This window comes from Haemaphysalis longicornis, unplaced genomic scaffold (genome assembly GCF_048455015.1).
Source record: "Haemaphysalis longicornis isolate Haplotype H1 unplaced genomic scaffold, Haemaphysalis longicornis Haplotype H1 scaffold_10, whole genome shotgun sequence".
Taxonomy (NCBI): Eukaryota; Metazoa; Arthropoda; class Arachnida; order Ixodida; family Ixodidae; genus Haemaphysalis; species Haemaphysalis longicornis.
This window is the reverse complement of record NW_027526204.1, coordinates 129,815,073-129,834,585: the sequence shown is the minus strand read 5'-3', so window position 1 is coordinate 129,834,585 and position 19,513 is coordinate 129,815,073. Positions and strand designations below refer to the sequence as shown.

Here is a 19,513-nt window from a genome sequence, read left to right as displayed (position 1 = left end):
TGCGTTTTTTGTCCCCTGCAGGAGTGAAGAAGTGATGAGCTTCCGAACAAAACGATACACGTGCCTCGTGGAAGGGCTTACAGCCGTCATGCCCGAAGTTATGATGGTAAGGCAGGCTCACTAAGGCACATTAAGAAACTAGGAAAACGCGCATTAAATACCTTTGAAGGACTCTGGTATTACTTTGTTTCATAACCACAACACTGTTTTGAGTTTTTACAGTCCGTATCACGTCCTTTGCTGCCACATTACGAGGTGTTGTTTTTCTTTCTTTCTTTTATTTTTTGCTTCGACATATATTTGTGAACGTTACCATACGGATGACTGATATTTCACGTCTACAAGGCCTGCATTATTGTCGCCGAATCTTGTTAATATTTTGATTTAATTGCTACTTTGATCGCAGAAACCGTGCCGTGTCTATAGGCACCAACCACATACCATGGCTTTCGCCACTAATCAGCTCTTTCAATTTCTTTCAGGCTGTGTTGGACAGAGGCATCACTAAATCAAAATATAGTCACGACTCCACATCGTATTATGTGAGTCTGAGTTGATTGCGTCAAATGTCTTTCGTTACCTTCACTTCACTTGAGCGTTTTGTTTGCTGCTGGAGCTGCAAAGGGCTTTTATTTTCTCAGGTGAAGCATAGCTTTCAAGCTCTTCAGAACACTGAAGGTGTTGGGGATATTGTACCTGAAACCGATCAACCGCTACCTGTGATGAACGTGAGTGTGGAAAAAACCTACCTAATTGCCTGTTTGCGGCCATTTTTCTCACACTTTTACATTTTTGTTTAGATTATGGTGAGATACGGCCGCGAAGAGCTTCTCTCCCATCCTCTCTGTGTGAAGTATTTAGAAACCAAATGGTAAGTCTTCTCCACAGGCAATTAGCATGCAGTTGTCTTGCTATCCAAGTCAGGCACCATAAAAAGCATAAAATGGGAAACAAATAAACATTACCTTTGATCTTTCTCAGTTACTACGTGTCTTACGTGCTCGCCGTTTCTTGAAAATAAAAGCTGGATTATCGTTCTGCCTTAGCTTATCACGTAGTTTGCTTTACCCGTCTCTGAAACGTATAGTACAGTTTGTACCAAGAGACCTGATTTGCTTTGTGTACACCTCGAAAAAAATGATCTTGGTAAAATGTTCGGCGTACGTGCTAGAAAATAAAATGGCTATCTACATAAGCTAAAATGGAGAGATGAGCAAGTTGGTGAGCATTCATAGTTGAAAATTAACTGCGAGCTAAAACACGGACAAGAAATGGAGACGACCCCAGCGCTTGAGGGGCCTGAATTAGCATTCCTTTACGTACATGCTATCTTGCATAACTGAATTGTTAAAAGCCACAAAAAATGGGATACACAATCGGGCGGGCACCGCACATTACAGCCCCGTGATTACAAATATACCAGTCGTTGTTCCAGAAATTCTTTATAACGCCAAAATCGTCAGTGTTTTGAAAACTGGTAATGGAAACTGGTAAAAAACGAAGTAATTAAAAAACGTGGTAATTAAACATTTTCGAAACTGGCAAAAAACGCGTAATGTAAGGGGTGGCCCCTTACATTACCGCGTTTTTTTTTTCGAAAATAGGAGTATAAGGTACGAATAAATCGAGGTAACTTTTCCTGTACATCTGTTATTTGGGAAAGAGACGCTTCACCTATAAACTGTACAAAACAGGTCTCCTCCCAGCCGCAGGCGCTTGACTGTCCCAGATGCAGTTTTAACGATGTTTTCCCATAGTATACCGGTATAGTCAAAACGGGTACGAGAATCAACGTGGAACGTGTCGCCCTTCGTAAACTGCGAGCGAGCGGATATACGACAACCAGCGGCAAATGTCAGAGGTTAGCGGCGAAATTCACTGCGCGGCGATGTTTGCTGCCAGCTTTGTGGAACCAGTCGCATTTCCAATCCGCGCAAGCTCTGGTTGGCTCGAATTGGTGAACAACACACAGCTTTCGCCGCTGTAAATCTATGCTGCACAGAGGGATGCAAATTGGCGTTTGCTCTTTCGCCGTCGTCCTCACAGGAACTCGTACGGAATGTATTTCCACATTTTGAACCTCGCCGTGTACACCGTGTTCCTGGCATTTCTGACGACGAACGCCGTTCAGCTGATGGCCGAGAAGTCTGACCGAGGCAACTTCACGGCCGTCACGTCGGAACAGCTAGCCACCGCTTTTGTACACCCTTCCACGGTAAGTTCCCGAGAACACACTGAGAACAGGTTAAAGATAACGTAATCATACCGGGGCTCATCGATTTACAACATCGGACTCACCGTGTAAAGTCCGAGGGTTGTCCAGTACAATAAGGGCTCATCACTCAATAAGATAAAAATAAATATTTGACGGTTTGATTCTCGTGTAGTCGGCTGTTCACGAGTCCGGGAGCGACAATGGAATAGCCTACTTGATAAGCACGTATTGTTTCTCTTCATGAAGAAATCACCAGGAGTGGTTCTTGCTTTGTATTCGCTGAAGCTCTGACCAGCTGGCTAAGCACAGTTGTCTCAAGCTTTAACGCTACGGGACAAGAGACTAACTACCTCGAGGAGAGAGAGAGAGAGAGAGAGAGAGAGAGAGAGAGAGAGAGAGAGAGAGAGAGAGAGAGAGAGAGAGAGAGAGAGAGAGAGAGAGAGAGAGAGAGAGAGAGAGAGAGAGAGAGAGAGAGAGAGAGAGAGAGAGAGATGTGGCTTGGCGACAAGCCACGGCATGAAGCTGCCGGAACTAAATCAGACGAAATTGCGGGATATTTGAACACAGATAACTTTTCGCAACATTTTTAATAATTACAAATACCTCGGGACAAAAAATAGACGCCGACCAGTCCAAGCAAAACGTACTGACGTTTCGGCTTCCAGCACGGAAGCCTTGTTCAAAATCTCTGTTCCGGATGTACCCTTCCGACCAGACGGGATTCGGTCATGCTCTCGACTTCATTACAAATACCTCAATTGGGTTCAATCTAAATTAGGCATAACCATATGACGAAGTGGGCATTAGCAAGGCATGTTTTCATTCCCGGAACAGTACTCGGCCGAATGCAAATTTTGTAAAAAACCAGGATCACTCCGCCACATAATTGGGGAGTGCGACTTCAGCTCAGAAAATCCACCCCTCCTCCATCCCCCCACCCCCTCTTTTAGAGAGCAATGGGAGATTTTGATGTCCAGCTCCTCACTCGCGACCCAGCTAGCGCTGGTCGACCGGGCGCAGGCGGCCATGACATCATATGGGCTCCAGTGAATAAGGAACCACTCCCAATTTAGACGCTCAATAAATGTATTCTCTCTCTCTCTCTCTCTCTCGTCTATGTGCTCCTCCCCGCTCTGTTTCACAGTGCTCGCTGTCACAACAATCACCTTTTTTTATATGATTAGACCACATTCATTTTTTATACCCTATTTCACTGAAAAGGAAGGTTTGTTCCTAGGTAGCAAATCGCTGCTTACTGGCCCATTTATTATAAACTTTGAGACTGTTTATAATTGTCCTTTATTGTTCACCTAAAAGCGACGCGGGTCTCATATTTCCAAAGAGCAGTTTTATTAGCTTTTTTTCTGCACAACCGAACTCTTAGTTACCCTGAATAGCTTCAACTTCAATAGCTTCGTGTTTTATTGCTGTTGTGTTTCCTACTGTATGCTGGCGTTTTCTTGCTTTTGTTATAATATTGTGAGCGCGAAGCTCCGAAGCGTAGAAAATCATTTATTTCACTGCTCCATTATCCCCATCACCAAACACATCGAGGAACGCTTCGTCTACTACGAGACTGATCATCATCATCGTTGGTGGCTGAACCGGTGTTCGGAGACAGCTCTGTCGTAACATAAACGCCTTTCCACACCAGGTACCCAAGGCTCTTACAATATGATGGTTCCGCTACTTCTTCTTACTATCTAGTATCCGCTTGTAACTTGGGATGTTTCCGGGGTAATAGAAATAAAGTAATGGCAGTAAACGAGATAAAACTAAAGAAGATACGGCAGAACAAAACAAGAGTGGCCTACAGGGTGAGTATATTGGTTATGACAAAAATTGGCGCATGATGAATGAACACACAACGTCGACGATACGCAGGGCCAAGGGAACTCATTCACGCAGGGAAAATATGGCATCCACCTCATATGCAGCCGTACAGTTACAAAAGAAAGCTACCCAGCTTTCGCCCAAACTTCGCCAATGAAAAAAACAAACTTCGTCCAAAAATATCCTGAACCAAGACGAACGTTTTTTGAACCGCGAAGTTTTTCAGCAAGCTGTAAAGCTCTTGTGCGAAGACATTTTGATGAAAGCCAAATTTTCCCTTCACATAAACTTACTCGACACCTCGACCTTGAAGAAACTTACTTCTACCTAACCAATTTTCTAACTCATTTTTCTTGTTGAATAAAATATATCGCTAAATTTTTACGTCAACAAATTTAAAAGAAATAAAGGAAAAGGGGGAGAGCTCAAACAACTAAAAAAAGCAATATACGGAGTTGCATGCGAGAAAATTGGCGCAGCTTGAGGTGCAAGCTGCGCCACTAGCTGTGCAAGGTGCGCCGCTAGTGGTGCAAGGCTGGAGGAACAGCGGAACGGGGAACGACCTAGCTTCCTCTGGTTTTGCTAAGTTTTGATAGGTTTTGCTAGGCTTTGCTAAGTTTTGTTCAGTTTTGCGATGTTCTTGCGAGGCTAAGTGTAAAGTGTTCAGGCCGAGTTTAGCCGGATTTTACAAGGCCGTTCCTCTCGGTCCCCCTTACTGACAACGGATCCCAGGAGGGAAGAAGCTAGGTCGACTACCAGCTCCGCTGTTTCTCTAGGCTTGCACCGCTTGTACAAGCTGCGCCGATTTCCCAACATATACTATCACAGAATGGCTCTGGTCTGTGCTAGTTGGTACATCTTTGATGGGGGTCAGCTTGAATAAAACGAAGACAAAAGGAAGAGGGAGATACACGACACACTGCTGTAGTGTATCTGTGTGGCAGTGTGTCGTAGCAATGTGCCGTGTATCTCCCTCTTCCTTTTGTCTTCGTTTCATTCAAGCTGATTCCCATCGAATATACTATCACCTTTAAAATGTTATGGTAAGGGGTGCACATACGCATATGCCCCTTGTGCTCCCCCTCGAGCAGGAACGAAAGCCGGCTTCACTGTTGTAATATTCTACCTGCCGTGGTGCACCCTTTACAGGCTGCGCAGTGTTTTTCTCCGTATTTGTTTGGTAGTGTCAGCGGAGCAAGCTCAAGCTTGAACAGCTCTGATGCTGAAAGTCGCTGTACAAAGATACACGTGCTCGGAGAAGCGTATTGCTGTGATAAAAAAATTAGCAGTGGCTTACCTCGACTATGCCAGGATATACGTAGCGTGAGCTAAGGTTCAACTGTCGATTCTTAGGTGTCTTTGTTGTCTAGGGTTAGCTGACTATCATGCTTACTGCTGCTCAAACGATTTTTAATCTAATCCAATCCAATCCATTCGCGGCGGCGGCGGCGGCTCCGGCGCGCCAGCTGTGCGCCGTGAGACGTCACTGCTCCTCGCGCATGCGCAGCACGGCTCTCCAGAAGCCACTGGGAACTGCTCAAGCTCGGCCAGTGTAGCTCACGCTACAAAAAATGGAGTGACAACAAGATTTCCTCGGGGCATTGGTAAAATACGTGCCTGGCGATTTCTCGTTTCGTCAGCTTCGAGCGCGCCGACTGGAAAGCCGGAATCGGATTCTGGATACATTGACCTCTTCATGCCCACCTCCTCACCCGATCGCGTATGTCGGGCGTATGGTCCGCGTAGCCAGAAGGAGATTCTGTCTTTCCAGTCGACGCACCCTAAGCTGATGAAAGGAAAGTCCGCCAGGCACGTGCGCTTTACCGATGCCCTGAGGAAATCTTGTTTTCACGCCATGGACGATAGCTTGAAGAAGCAGATGACTCGTCCGAAGGCCCCTGACTAACTCTCGTTTCTTTTGGAGTCGGTCGCTGATCAACGTCTTAAGCAGCTTAGGGGGAAATGCAGACCGGAACAAAAGAAGAAGGAAACAGATAAGTTGAAGTGAGCTGTCGTCACGTACCTACAAAGCATTCTGTACTCGATCTAAAGAAAAGAGGTCACGTCAATGCCGACATTGAGGGAAGGATATAAATCGTTGTAGACCACCTGGGTATTATTAAAGTGCGCCGAGATCTTGACACGTTGCCGTGTTTTATTGTTTTTTTGGAGAAGAAAACCAGCTGCCGCGACCGGCGTCGAACCCCGTGCTTATGGTCGGCAGCACAACGCTTTAAGATCGCCACCAGGTAACGCGCCAACGGCAACAAAGTCTTTTCTGCTGCTGACAAATCGTCGGAATTAGTGAACCATGTCAACTAAAACAAATGCATAGAACAATACCGAGAAAGGAAGCATCGCACCCTGTTAGTTAACCGTTCCCAAAGCCCACTTTACTCGACTCAAATATGATGTGTACAATACCGGACAATTTAATTTAGATGGTGCATATCGGAAAATCCGTGTGGCTATAATCAATAATTTAAGAGAACACACGAACAACACGGAAAAATCTTTTTAACGGACATCCGGTCATCCGTTGCAGTGACTGCGCGTGCGCCTACATTTTGATGCTCAGCACGAGGACACGGGTTCGATTGCCAGCCGCGGCTGTCGCTTTTTTGATGGAGGCTAAAAGGAAAAACGCCCGTGCGTTGGAGAATTCGGCGCACGTTAAAGATCCCCAGGCGGTTGAAATTAATCCCTCCATCCCAAATGAGGCCCAAATCCCAAATGAGGCCCTCCACTACGGCGGGCTTCATCGCCTGTGAGGCGTCGGCACGTTGAACCCCACAATCAATCAATCAATCAATCAATCAATCAATCAATCAATCAATCAATCAATCAATCAATCAATCAATCAATCAATCAATCAATCAATCAATCAATCAATCGATCGATCGATCAATCAATAATCAATCAATCAATCAATCAATCAACGTGCATTTTGACAAAGACCCTGCGGGGATAAGTAGTTTGCCGGAAAAATTACGGAATCCCACCTGACAGTTTTTTTACATTCCAAACATGTTAGAATTGCTAATATTCTGCCAATAAAAAAATAACTGAAATTTTTATGACAGAATTAAGCTTTACCAACAATGTTCACCCTTGCGCAGCGACCTTTAAAATCTCACTATGCCTTTTGCCTTTCTAGGTTTTTCGACCTCTTCACCTGCCCCCCCCCCCTTTCTTTTTTTCTTGCTGGGTATGTGTCCGAATAACACCGAGCAAATTATGGTGAAACTTTTGAGCCATTATTAGCGCCGTGTCACATCGCGCATACTTGTCCCCCCTGCACTTAATTTCGCCAGTGCAAAACGAATTCCTTTATTACTGCTGAATACTTGTCAAAATCTGAACACCCATAACGCGCAAGATTGTCCAATAGGAAACCTGCATCAAGCAAATGCGTCAGTATGACATACAGAGAGTAAAAATATAAATGAAATTGCAGGAAAATAAAACATAACTCTCCTGGCGAACCATCACAGGGCAGGGGGAAGGGCGTTGAAAACTGCCTAAAACTCGTAATTTGACTTGGCATGCACCGTTTAGTCTTTGCAAGCAAGAAGGATGATGATCGGCGACAATTTTTTCATCTTCCGCTAAAGAAAATCTCGACAAATGTTCGGGTTTAGTGCAGGGGGTGAAACACCATCGCATATTGAAAGTACGGCTGCATTTTTACTATATCCGGCTCACTGATACATACGAACCATCTCGATATATGGGATTGGCTGCGTGAATTTTTGTACTTCGCAAAAACATTTTATCATCTACCATGTAAAGGAATTTCTTCTCTACCGCTCTGGAATCTTACGCGCTGCAACAGTAGCAAATTTAGCGCACTCCTCGAATTCTCGCCCTTCGTTCCTACGGTTCTCGCCTGAAATTGTTTTGTTGCCTTTTATTCTTTTCTTCGGTTTACCATCAAGAAAAGAAGCTACGTTATCGTATCCCATTCCCCTATAATATCCAGGCTGGTCATATTTGCCGTAAATAAAAATGAGGAAATTTTTGGTGTTTATATTTCGTTGTTCTTATGCTTCCCAATCTTTCATATTTTTTGTAAGCAGGAAATCGCGACCTTTAGTTTTTATATTTACCTTGTTTTCACCCTTCGCAGCCCTTCATATTTTTGGTAAACAGAGAAGCGCAACCTGTCGTTTTTATATTGCACGCGTTTTTCTAGCGGACTCAGGGTTTCTTCTTTTCCTCGCAAATATACTGCATCGTCTTTTACATAATTCAAAGCGGCGCGCTATTCCGGCTCCCGCTTTTTCTGGGTCGCCGCATCATCGAAAATGCCTTCCACTTCCCAGCTCAGAAGAATTTCGCTTACGGCAAACACTATTCATTCGATAGCGATCTGTTTTTCTTCTTTGCGAGGTCTGTTTAGGGAGTTGCGCAAAGCGCATGATCGTTCCACTGTCTCCCTGTATAGAACGAGAAAACGAATAAACAGCGACGATTGTGGTATTCCGTTTCACCCATTGCCGGCCTGGGTTACAACTTTCAATATCGAACTGGACCGGCCCCGGTAGCTTAGTGGCTAAGGCATTGTGCTGCTGAGCTCAAGGACACGGGTGCGATTCCCTACCACGGTGACCGCTTTAGTGATATAGATGAAAAGCGAAAACGCCCGTGTGTCGAGATTTCGGCACACGCTAAGGATCTCCAGGGGATCAAAATTAATCCGGAGCCCTCCACTACGGCCTGCCTCGTAGCCCAGGGGGAGCTGCGGCGCGTTAAACCCCACAATCAATTATCATTATCGACCTGTGCTCTAAAGCACTGTCCGCTATGGGAAGTTGTAGAAGTGTAGTTTGAAGGACTTGGCAGTCGTTGAAGAGTGGCAGGCATTCTCAGATAATGAATGGCAGCCTACCATTGTAGCTGATGAGGAAAGTGTATAACAGCTGCATCTTACCGGTACTCATCTACGGGGCAAAAACTTGGAGGGTCACTAAAGCGGTTCAACTTAAATTGAGGACGACTCAGCGGGCAATGGAGCGGAAGATGATAGGTGTAACGTTGAGGGACAAGATGAGAACGGAGTATGTCACGGAGCAAACGCGTGCTAAGGACAGATTAGCAGGAATTAAGAATAATAAATAGGCGGTGGCAGGGCATGTAATGCGAAGACAAGATAACCGTTGGTCATGAAGGGCAACAAAGCGGATCCCTACAGAAAGCCAGCGTGACAGGGGGTGGCAGAAAGTTAGGTGGGCAGATGAATCAACAAGTTTGCGGGGATAAATTGGTCGTAGCTATCACAGCACCGTGGTAAGTGGAGATCTATGGGAGAGGCTTTTGCCTTGCAGTGAGCGAATAATAATAATAATAATAATCAATCAATCAATCAATCAATCAATCAATCAATCAATCAATCATGTTTATTTACGTGCCCAGGAACAGCCATAGGCCTGAGTGCTGGCGCACGGGTAGTTACATAAAAAAAAATGCAAGAAACATATAGCAAGAAACAAACAAGCGACAAGACACACACAAATTGAATTAGTGAAAATGACAGAAATAAAGCACAGGCGGAGCCTGGGTACAGGTAAAAAAATAAAAAAAGAAGATGCCTATGTTGCTCTGCCCGTCGTAAAGGCCACACGACAGGCAGAGCAACAAAGTTTGACAGTAATACACCAAAAACAACGGCAAGAGTGTAAAGACAAATGATAAAACGAACAAATGACAGTTAGCAGTTTCAAAAATAGGCAACTATCAGTTGGATAGACAACCGCAGAGAAACCAAATTCCAGAAAAAAAGAACGACAGACATATATATTATAGGTGTTAACATACTGTATTCAATACCGCTGTACGGTAAATTGTAAAGGATTTCTGAAAGATGTCAAGGCGTTCAAAGAAGCGGTTGTAACAATTCTGTATTCTGCGCACAGGAGAATGATTGGAGTTGCGCGCAGCGGTCAAGAACGGGCGATGCGACCTGGTGGGCCTTTGTGGTACACTAAACTCTAAACAGTTAAGCAGGTCTGCGCAAGAAAGGTCACCATGAACAATTTTGTGAAGAAATGTAAGGTCTGCACGCATACGTCTGCAGTTCAAGGAAGGGATGGAAGGGACTATGGATAAGTCAGAATCAGGATGAAAACTGTGATTGTGATGACGGTGCTTAAATATGGATAAAAACTTCTTCTGCACACGTTCTATTAATTCACTACTAGATTTGGAGATGCCGTTCCAGGCAACAGAAGCATATTCTAACTGTGGTATACATATTGCATTGTATAGCATTAGAAATGGATCTGGAGAAGAGAATTCCTTTGTAATCCGACACACATTTCCAAGGCTTCGGAGTGCTCGCCGGGTGATGAGCCTAATATGAGGAGAAAAAGAGAGGGTACTGTCGAAAAGCACCCCTAGGTCCCTAATCTCCTCAACCCTTTGCAGAGGAGCTCCCTCAATACTGTAGGAAAACAGCAGACGGTGGGTTTTCCGGCTGTAGGTGACAACCTTTGTTTTAGTGGGGTTTAAAATTAGGCAGTTTTTCCTGCACCAGACCGATAATTCCGACACATCCCTCTGCAAGGCACAGCAGTCCTGAACACCGCTAATGTGCCTAAATAGTTTGACATCATCAGCATAGAGAAGAAAAGAAGAGTTTGTTAACACTGTTGAAGCATCATTGATAAAGACAGAAAACAATAATGGACCCAGCACGGAACCCTGGGGTACACCACTTGTTGCAGGGTAAACACTAGACTTTTTGTAGTTAACATCTACATAAAAGGCCCGGTCAAGGAGATAGTTGGACAACAAGGCAACAAGGCTTGCGTCTACACCGGACTTAGCAAGCTTGTTAATTAATAACTGATGGTTCACCACATCAAACGCCTTACTGAGGTCAAAATAAATAACGTCCAACTGGCCGTTTTCACAAACTGCAGCCGAAGCCTGTGTCATAAAGCTTGCAAGATTTGTGACCGTCGATCGACCCGAGAAAAAGCCGTGCTGATTTGGTAGCACAACGTTCTTGACGCAGGCAGCAAGAACTTTGTGCAGAGCTGACTCAAAGAGTTTTGAGGCGACACAAAGGAGTGAGATCGGGCGATAGTTAGAAACGGCTGACTTATCACCAGACTTAAATATTGGAAAAATTCGAGCGATCTTCCATGCACGAGGAAATTTGCCTAAAAGTAAGCAGTTATTATAAATGGAAGTTAAGACAGGCACAAAAATGTTCCCGTAAGCCTTCATGAGGGCTGCTGGAATTCCATCTGCACCACAGGAAAATGATGGTTTCATCCGTTGAAGGCTATCATTGACAATTTTTTCATCGAACCTAAGTGTGTTAAAATTAGAGTTATTAAACGATAAGCGTTCGTCGTTGCCATCTGGTAGTTGAAAGACAGAATGAAAGTACTGAGCAAAACTGGTGGCAATATCCTCAACCTCTTCACCATCGGAATTAAGCAGGCTAACGTGTTCTTTAGACGCCTTAGAACGGCCGCGTACATACCTCCAGAATTCAGCCGGTTTCTGAGACGCAGCAGCCTCTAACGATTCTATATAGAGCTGGTGGTCACGCCGGTAGAGGATTTTACAAAGTGAGCGATACCGACTAAACTCCGCTTTCCACTTGTCAAGCCCAGAACGCTTGGCCTTTTTGTGGGCGCTATCCTTAAGTTTAAGCGAACTTCGAAGTTCTTTAGAAAACCAGTGGGGAAATTTGGAAGGAACGGGCTTATAACAAGGGATATACTTTTCCATGCCACTTCTGACTATTTTGGTAAAACGTCGAACCTGTTCGTCAACATCATTGACATCCAAAACACTAGACCATTCAGCAGATGAATAAAAGTGATACAGCCCAGCATAATCTCCACGCTTGAAAGCATATCGCGGGACTGAACAATTGTCAACACCGCCAGAGCGATGCTGGGTCGCGACCGAGACAGAGACAATAAGAGGGGGGTGAAACTTGTCGGGGTGCACAAGGGATATTTCGGAGGCACACACTTGTACGTTTTTTAAATTTGAGAAGCACACATCTAGAACATTACCACAAGAGTTTTCTATGCGGCAAAACTGCTGCATGGAGGTGAACGACTGAAAATCTAATAGCATGCTGCATTTCTGCGCTGCATAATGGTTTTTGTGCTCAAAGGAAAGACTGTTCCAGCGAATACCTGGGGTGTTGAAGTCTCCAAGTATGATAAGCTTATGGTTGGAGTGTGCATTAGAGACATTTTCTATGGATGTGAGTGTTCGATTAAATTCAGAAGGTAATACATCCGGGGATATATAGAATGCACCGATGAGTAGCTTCTCGCCCTTCGTGAGGCCTACCTCAAGCCAGACTGATTCGTCTAGGGTCTCGAGGTCAGCACGCCGCATGCACTGCACTGAATGATCAAAGGCAACGAGAACCTCGCCACCTTTTTGTTTAGGTCCAGTTAATTTTCTGTCGCTTCTAAAGATTTGATAGTTAGAAGGGAAATAGTCGGAAGACGAGATATCATCGGAAAGCCAGGTTTCAGTAATGACAACAGCAGAAAATTTAGAGCATACAATATTTCTAATAAATTCAGAGGACTTAGTTCGTAGACCTCGAGTGTTTTGATAGTATATGTCGAAACTCTCGTACTTACTGATCATTTTCAGTTATTTCAGAGCTGTGCAGCATACCAGGGTGCACCTTGCCTTGAAACGGCTTGAAACGGCTAATCAATCAATCAATCAATCAATCAATCAATCATGTTTATTTACGTGCCCAGGAACAGCCAGAGGCCTGGGTGCTGGCGCACGGATAGTTACATGAAAACAAAATACAAGAAACATATTGAAAGAAACAAACAAGCGACAACACACACACAAATTGAAGTAGCGAAAATTACAGAAATAAAGCACAGGCGGAGCCTGGGTACAGGTAAAAAAGAAAAAGAAGATGCCTTTGTGGCTCAGCTTATTGTAATGAATACACAACAAGCAGAGAACAAAGTTTGACAGTAAGACGACAAAAACAATGACAAAGTATAGAGACAAATGATAAGACAACCATGATAAGTAAACAGTTTCAAAAACAGGCAACTATATTGGTTAAACAGAACCGCAGAGAAACCAAATTTCAGCAATAAAAAAAAAAGAAAAACGAACGACAGAGATATCATAGATGTTTAACATACTGTGTTCAACAGCGCAGTACGGTAAATTGTAAAGGAGCTTTGAAAGATGTCAAGGTGTTCAGAGAAGCGGTTGTAGCAATTCTGTATTCTGCGCACTGGAGAATGATTGGAGTTGCGCGCAGCGGTCAAGAAAGGGCGATGCGACCTGGTGGGCCTCTGTGGAACACTAAACTCTAAACAGTTAAGCAGGTCCGCGCAAGAAAGGTCACCATGAACAACTTTGTGAAGAAATGTAAGGTCTGCACGCAAACGTCTGCAGGTCAACGAAGGAATGGAAGGAACTATGGGTAAGTCAGAATCAGGACCCGGACTGTGATTGTGATGACGGTGCTTAAATATGGATAAAAACTTCTTCTGCACACGTTCTATTAATTCACTACTAGATTTGGAGATGCCGTTCCAGGCAACAGAAGCATATTCTAACTGGGGGATACATATTGCATTGTATAGCATTAGAAATGGATCTGGAGAAGAGAATTCCTTTGTAATCCGACACACATTTCCAAGACTTCGGAGCGCTCGCCGGGTGATGAGCCTAATATGAGAAGAAAAAGAGAGGGTACTGTCGAAAAGAACTCCGAGGTCCCTAATCTCCTCAACCCTTTGCAAAGGAGCTCCCTCTATACTGTAGGAAAACAGTAGACGATGGGTTTTCCGGCTGTACGTGACAACCTTTGTTTTAGCTGGATTTAAAATTAGACAGTTTTTGCTGCACCAGACCGATAATTCCGACACATCCCTCTGCAAGGCACAGCAGTCCTGAAAACTGCTAATGTGTCTAAATAGTTTTACATCATCAGCATAGAGAAGAAATGAAGATTTTGTTAACACTGTTGACACATCATTGATAAAGACAGAAAACAATAGTGGACCCAGCACAGAACCCTGAGGTACACCACTCGTTGCAGTGTAAACACTAGACCTTTTGAAGTTTACATCTACGTAAAAGGACCGGTCAAGGAGATAGTTGGACAACAAGGCAACAAGGCTTGCATCAACACCGGACATAGTAAGCTTGTTAATTAATAATTTATGGTTCACTACATCAAACGCCTTACTGAGGTCAAAATAGATAACATCCAACTGGCCGTTTTCACAAACTGCAGCCGAAGCCTGAGTCATGAAGCTTGCAAGATTTGTAACCGTCGATCGACCCGAGAAAAAGCCGTGCTGATTTTGTATCAGAACGTTCTTGACGCAGGCAGCAAGAACGTTGTGCAGAGCTGACTCAAAGAGTTTTGAGGCGACACAAAGGAGTGAGATTGGGCGATAGTTGGTAACGGCTGACTTATCACCAGACTTAAATATTGGAAAAATTCGAGCAATCTTCCATGCACGAGGAAATTTGCCGAAAAGTAAACAGTTATTATAAATGGAAGTTAAGACAGGCACAAAAATGTTGCCGTAAACCTTCATTAGGGCTGCTGGAATTCCGTCTGCACCACAGGAAAATGACGGTTTCATCCGTTTAAGGCTATCATTGACAAGTTTTTCATCGAACATAAGTGTACTAAAATTAGACATATTATTAAACGACAGGCGTTCGTCGTGACCATCTGGCAATTGAAAGACAGAATGAAAGTACTGAGCAAAGCTAGTGGCGACATCCTCAACCTGTTCCCCATCGGAATTAAGCAGGCTAATGTGTTCTTTAGACTCCTTAGAACGTCCGCGTACATACCTCCAGAAGTCAGCCGGTTTCTGAGACGCAGAAGCCTCTAACGACTCTATATAGAGCTGGTGGTCACGCCGGTAGAGGCTTTTACAAAGTGAGCGATACCGACTAAACTCCACTTTCCACTTGTCGAGCCCAGAACGCTTGGCCTTTTTGTGGGCGCTGTCCTTAAGTTTAAGCGAACTTCGAAGTTCTTTAGAGAACCAATGGGGAAATTTGGAATGAAAAGGCATATAACAAGGGATGTACTTTTCCATGCCACTCCTGACAATTTCGGTAAAACGTCGAACCTGTTCGTCAACATCATTGACATCAAAAACACTAGACCATTCAGCAAATGAATAAAAGTGATAGAGCCCAACATAATCTCCACGCTTGAAAGCATATCGCGGGACTGCACAATCGTCAACACCACCATAGCAATGCTGGGCAGCGACAGAGACAGAGACAATAAGAGGGGGGTGAAACTTGTCGGGGTGTACAAGAGATACTTCGGAGGCACACACTTCTACGTTTTTCAAGTTCGAGAAGCACACATCTAGGACATTACCACAGAAGTTTTCTATGTGGCAGAACTGCTGCAAGGAGGTGAATGATTGAAAATCTAATAACATGGTGAATTTCTGCGCTGCATAATGGTTTTTATGCTGAAATGAATGACTGTTCCAGTGAATACCTGGGGTGTTGAAGTCCCCAAGTATAATTAGCTTATGGTTGGAGTGTGAATTGGAAACATTTTCAATAGATGTGAGCTTTAGATTATATTCAACAGGTAAAATATCCGCGGTTATATAGAATGCACCGATGAGCAGCTTCTCGCCTTTCTTGAGGCCTACCTCAAGCCAGACTGATTCCTCAGTCTCGAGGTCTGCACGCCGCACGCATTGCACTGAGCGATCGATGGCAATGAGAACACCGCCTCCCTTTTGCTTGGGCCCAGTTAACTTTCTGTCACTTCTAAAAATTTCATAGGTCGGAGGAAAATAGTCGGAAGATGAGATATCATCGCAAAGCCAAGTTTCAGTAATAACAATAGTAGAAAATTTGGAGCACACAACATTTCTAAGAAATTCGGAGGACTTAGTACGTAGACCCCGAGCATTTTGATAATAGATGTCGAGAGTGTCGTTCTTACTGGTCATTCTCAGAAGTTTCACAGCTGTGCACCATGCCAGGGTGGAGCTTGCCTTGGAACGGCTTGAAGAGGCAGCCCTTTGGCCACATAGACGGGTCGCACAGGCGCCTGAAACACTCTGCGTCAACAGTTACACAAAAAGAAGAATAGGAGTCATGCTTGGTTTTAAGGCGTTTGCATGACAATGGCGTGACTTGCACATTCGACAAGTGGGCCAACAGTTGCCCAGATGTAGTGTTAGCCGACAACTTCGAAACGAAGATGGCCCTGGAGCTCGGCGGTCGGCGCACCACAACCAACTCAGAAGCTTCCGATGCACCAACGCGAGGAGGGCTTCTTTTCTTCACTAAGTTCACCGGCGGGCCATTACTCGCAGTGTCGGACCGTAGAGGCGGAGGCAAAGGGCAGTCCGATGGGGAACTCAAATCATTCAACACCGCACCTGGTTGACCGCTGGAGCGTTCTAAGAATGCCGAAGCGTTCGTCGAGGACAGGAGGGGGCCGCCTTCGCCCGCTGCACCGGCGGCAGCTGCGGCGAACGACGACCTCATGGGGAGACCGGAGTGCGGTGACGTCACCGGTAGCGTGGAACGGCTAGCAGGCTTCGGGGAAGCAGGCGGGGAAGACGGCGGACGGGCGAGCTCCCCTCGCAGCCAGCGAACCTCCTCACGCAGGGACGCGACGATTGTAGCCTGATGGGCAAGCCCAGCCACATGGTCCCGTCGCAGAAGCCGGTTCTCCTCGCGCAACTCGGTGACAACATCCCCAAGAAAAGAGAGGCTGTCGCAGGCTTCGGACAGGAGATTCTTCAAAGCCGCTACCTCTGCGCGTAGGTCCTCCGAAGGGTTGAAGCTTGCTCCGACAGGGGACGCCACTCGTTTGGCCGGGATGTTCGCTGGCTCACCGTCTTCGCTGGTTTGGTCACCGGGGTCGCTAGGCCTAGCGGGTGACGCCGCGGCCACACACAGATTGCAGACGAACGGCTGCTCACCGGAGGTCAAACGCTGCAGTTCCTCGTCCGGAAGAACAATGCACTTTCCGTGCGCACGGCGTTTACACGCAGAACATCGAAAAAACTCCTGCCTGCCGAAGAAAGCGAGGCAGCAGAGGAGGCACTTGTCCTTACTGGGCGCCATCACGCGGCGAATAATAGAATAATCAATCAATCAATCAATCAATCAATCAATCAATCAACCTTTATTTTCGGTGCCCAGGAACAACCCTAGGGTCTTGGTACTGGTACACCATACAAAAAAAAAACACTACAATTAAGACAAGACAACACACAAAAACTATATGTATGACATAAACAATAAAGTAAAAATAGTTACAGAAATCTTAGAAAGCAAAAAGGAAAAAAAAGAACAGAAAGTCAAAAAAGAAAAGGCAGGCTTAGTGTTGCAAGCCATGCCACTCGGCCAGCGAAACGTTCAGTAGATGTGAAAAATAGGAACTATACAAGCAAATATTGAATCAACATGACATAGAGTATACGTATGTAACCAAGGTTTTCTAACAACATATTAGGAAGTTCCAAAAAAAAAGGGGGGAAAAGCTTCAGCATTACCAACACTGACACTAAAACGTACAAATATTCAAGCAACACAAAACAAGAAAAAGTGAAAAGCAAGCAAGAACAGTTTGCACATAATACATAGGGTATATAAATTTGGAATGACATAAAGGACTTAAGCTACAACAGTTTTCAACTCATTAGAGAACAAAGTAAAGGAGCTCTGGAATATATCAAGCCGAACGGAATATTCATTATATGCACATTGTATTCGGCAGATGGACGAGCGTCGGCTATTTAAAGCAACTGGTCTGAAAGCTGGAAATTTTCTGAAAAGTTTATTTGGCAAATTGACATTGATAAGTGTAACCAACTCGTCACACAAAATATTACCATGAAGAAGTTTATAGAGAAAGATAATATCAGCTCGCATTCGTCGACACCGAAGGGAAGGAATGCTTTTCAGAAGAGACATGATGCCGTTTGCGTCGTCTTGCACATGACGGAAGCGGTGCTTAAAGATAGAAAGGAACTTATTTTGAACCCTTTCGATACGGTCACTATTGGACTTGCAAGTTCCATTCCAGACAACAGACCCGTATTCAAGAAGAGGTAAGCAGAGAGCCGAATACAACTTTAAGAAAGGAAGCGGACCTTTAAACTCTCTAGAATACCTGCAAACAGCACCCAGACAACGAAGAGACCGACGGGTAATTTGTGCAATGTGGGAAGAGAAAGTCAGAGAAGTATCAAATAGTACTCCCAAGTCTCGAATTTCAGTCACCCTCGGCAATGCAGTGCTTGCAATTTTATAAGAGTATTGCAGCTGTTGAGTTTTTCTACTATAGGAGACAACTTTAGTTTTTGAAGGGTTCAAGATAAGGTCGTTTTTGGTGCACCAACGATGGAATGACGCTATATCAACCTGAAGAGAATTACAGTCCTGAACACTACGCACTTCTCTAAAGATTTTTATATCATCAGCGTACAACAAAAAAGAAGAATTTTGAATGGCAGAAGCAACATCGTTAATGAAAATGGAAAAAAGAAGGGGACCCAGAACGGAGCCTTGGGGTATAATAATAATAATTGGGATAATAATAATAAGTATAATTGGGGTATAATAATAATAATAATAATAATAATAATAATAATAATAATAATAATAATAATAAGAAGAAGAAGAAGAAGAAGAAGAAGAAGAAGAAGAAGAAGAACAAAAAGAATAAGAATAAGAATAAGAAAAATAAGAAGAAGAAGAAGAAGAAGAAGAAGAAGAAGAAGAAGAAGAAGAAGAAGACAACTGGCGGTACATTTGTCTCCCATCTTCTTTACTTTAAGTACTCTTGACGTTCATACCCAACACTCCGAAATGCTAATGTTCGTTTACCCAATAGTTACGTGATCAAGGTGCGCACGTATCGCAATTTTTACATAAAATAAACTTGTGACACAATCAAAGTAAACTCCAGCTACGACAAAATCGCTTTATTCGAAGCGTTTCATGGTCCACACTGTCGCACATTATAACACACAATGCCCAATTTCGAAAAATGTATCGCCTATAACGAACCCTCTTTCCTGTGGTTACAATTTAATATAGCAATGGTTAACTGTATGTGTTCAACCTCTGCCCGTACAGCAAGGGCTTTGTTATGTAATAATCTCATTCAATAATACTAGTAATTCCTCAAGTTTTCTTAATATTCCTACCCTGACAGTACTGTATGCATTTAACCGAAGCCCGTAGAACGATGCTAAACAAGCTAACCTGGAAAGTAAAAAGTAGCAAACTTCATAAAAGTACCGTATTCTAATATCGCGATCTAAAGTCGACGGAGGACGTGATGTCTGGGGTTCTGGGGTTGTGAAGGGAACTTGCGGAGCATACTCGTCAAGAGCTATTGACTCCAACAAAACAAGGTTGAATAGGCGTCTGAGGAAGAAGCAACAGTAACTTTTTTTTGTTCCTCTCCTTCAG

General features: G+C 44.2%; 1 protein-coding gene across 1 annotated transcript in view; it reads left to right on the top strand.

Annotated features, from left to right (window-relative positions):
• Trpa1 (Transient receptor potential cation channel A1) overlaps positions 1-19,513 on the top strand; it is a 221,924-nt gene that overhangs the window by 178,729 nt on the left and 23,682 nt on the right. The window contains exons 13-17 of the mRNA XM_077690748.1: positions 22-106; positions 483-542; positions 642-728; positions 801-871; positions 2,047-2,215. Of these exons, the coding sequence (XP_077546874.1) occupies positions 22-106; positions 483-542; positions 642-728; positions 801-871; positions 2,047-2,215 (472 nt within the window). The remainder of the gene's footprint in view (positions 1-21; positions 107-482; positions 543-641; positions 729-800; positions 872-2,046; positions 2,216-19,513) is intronic.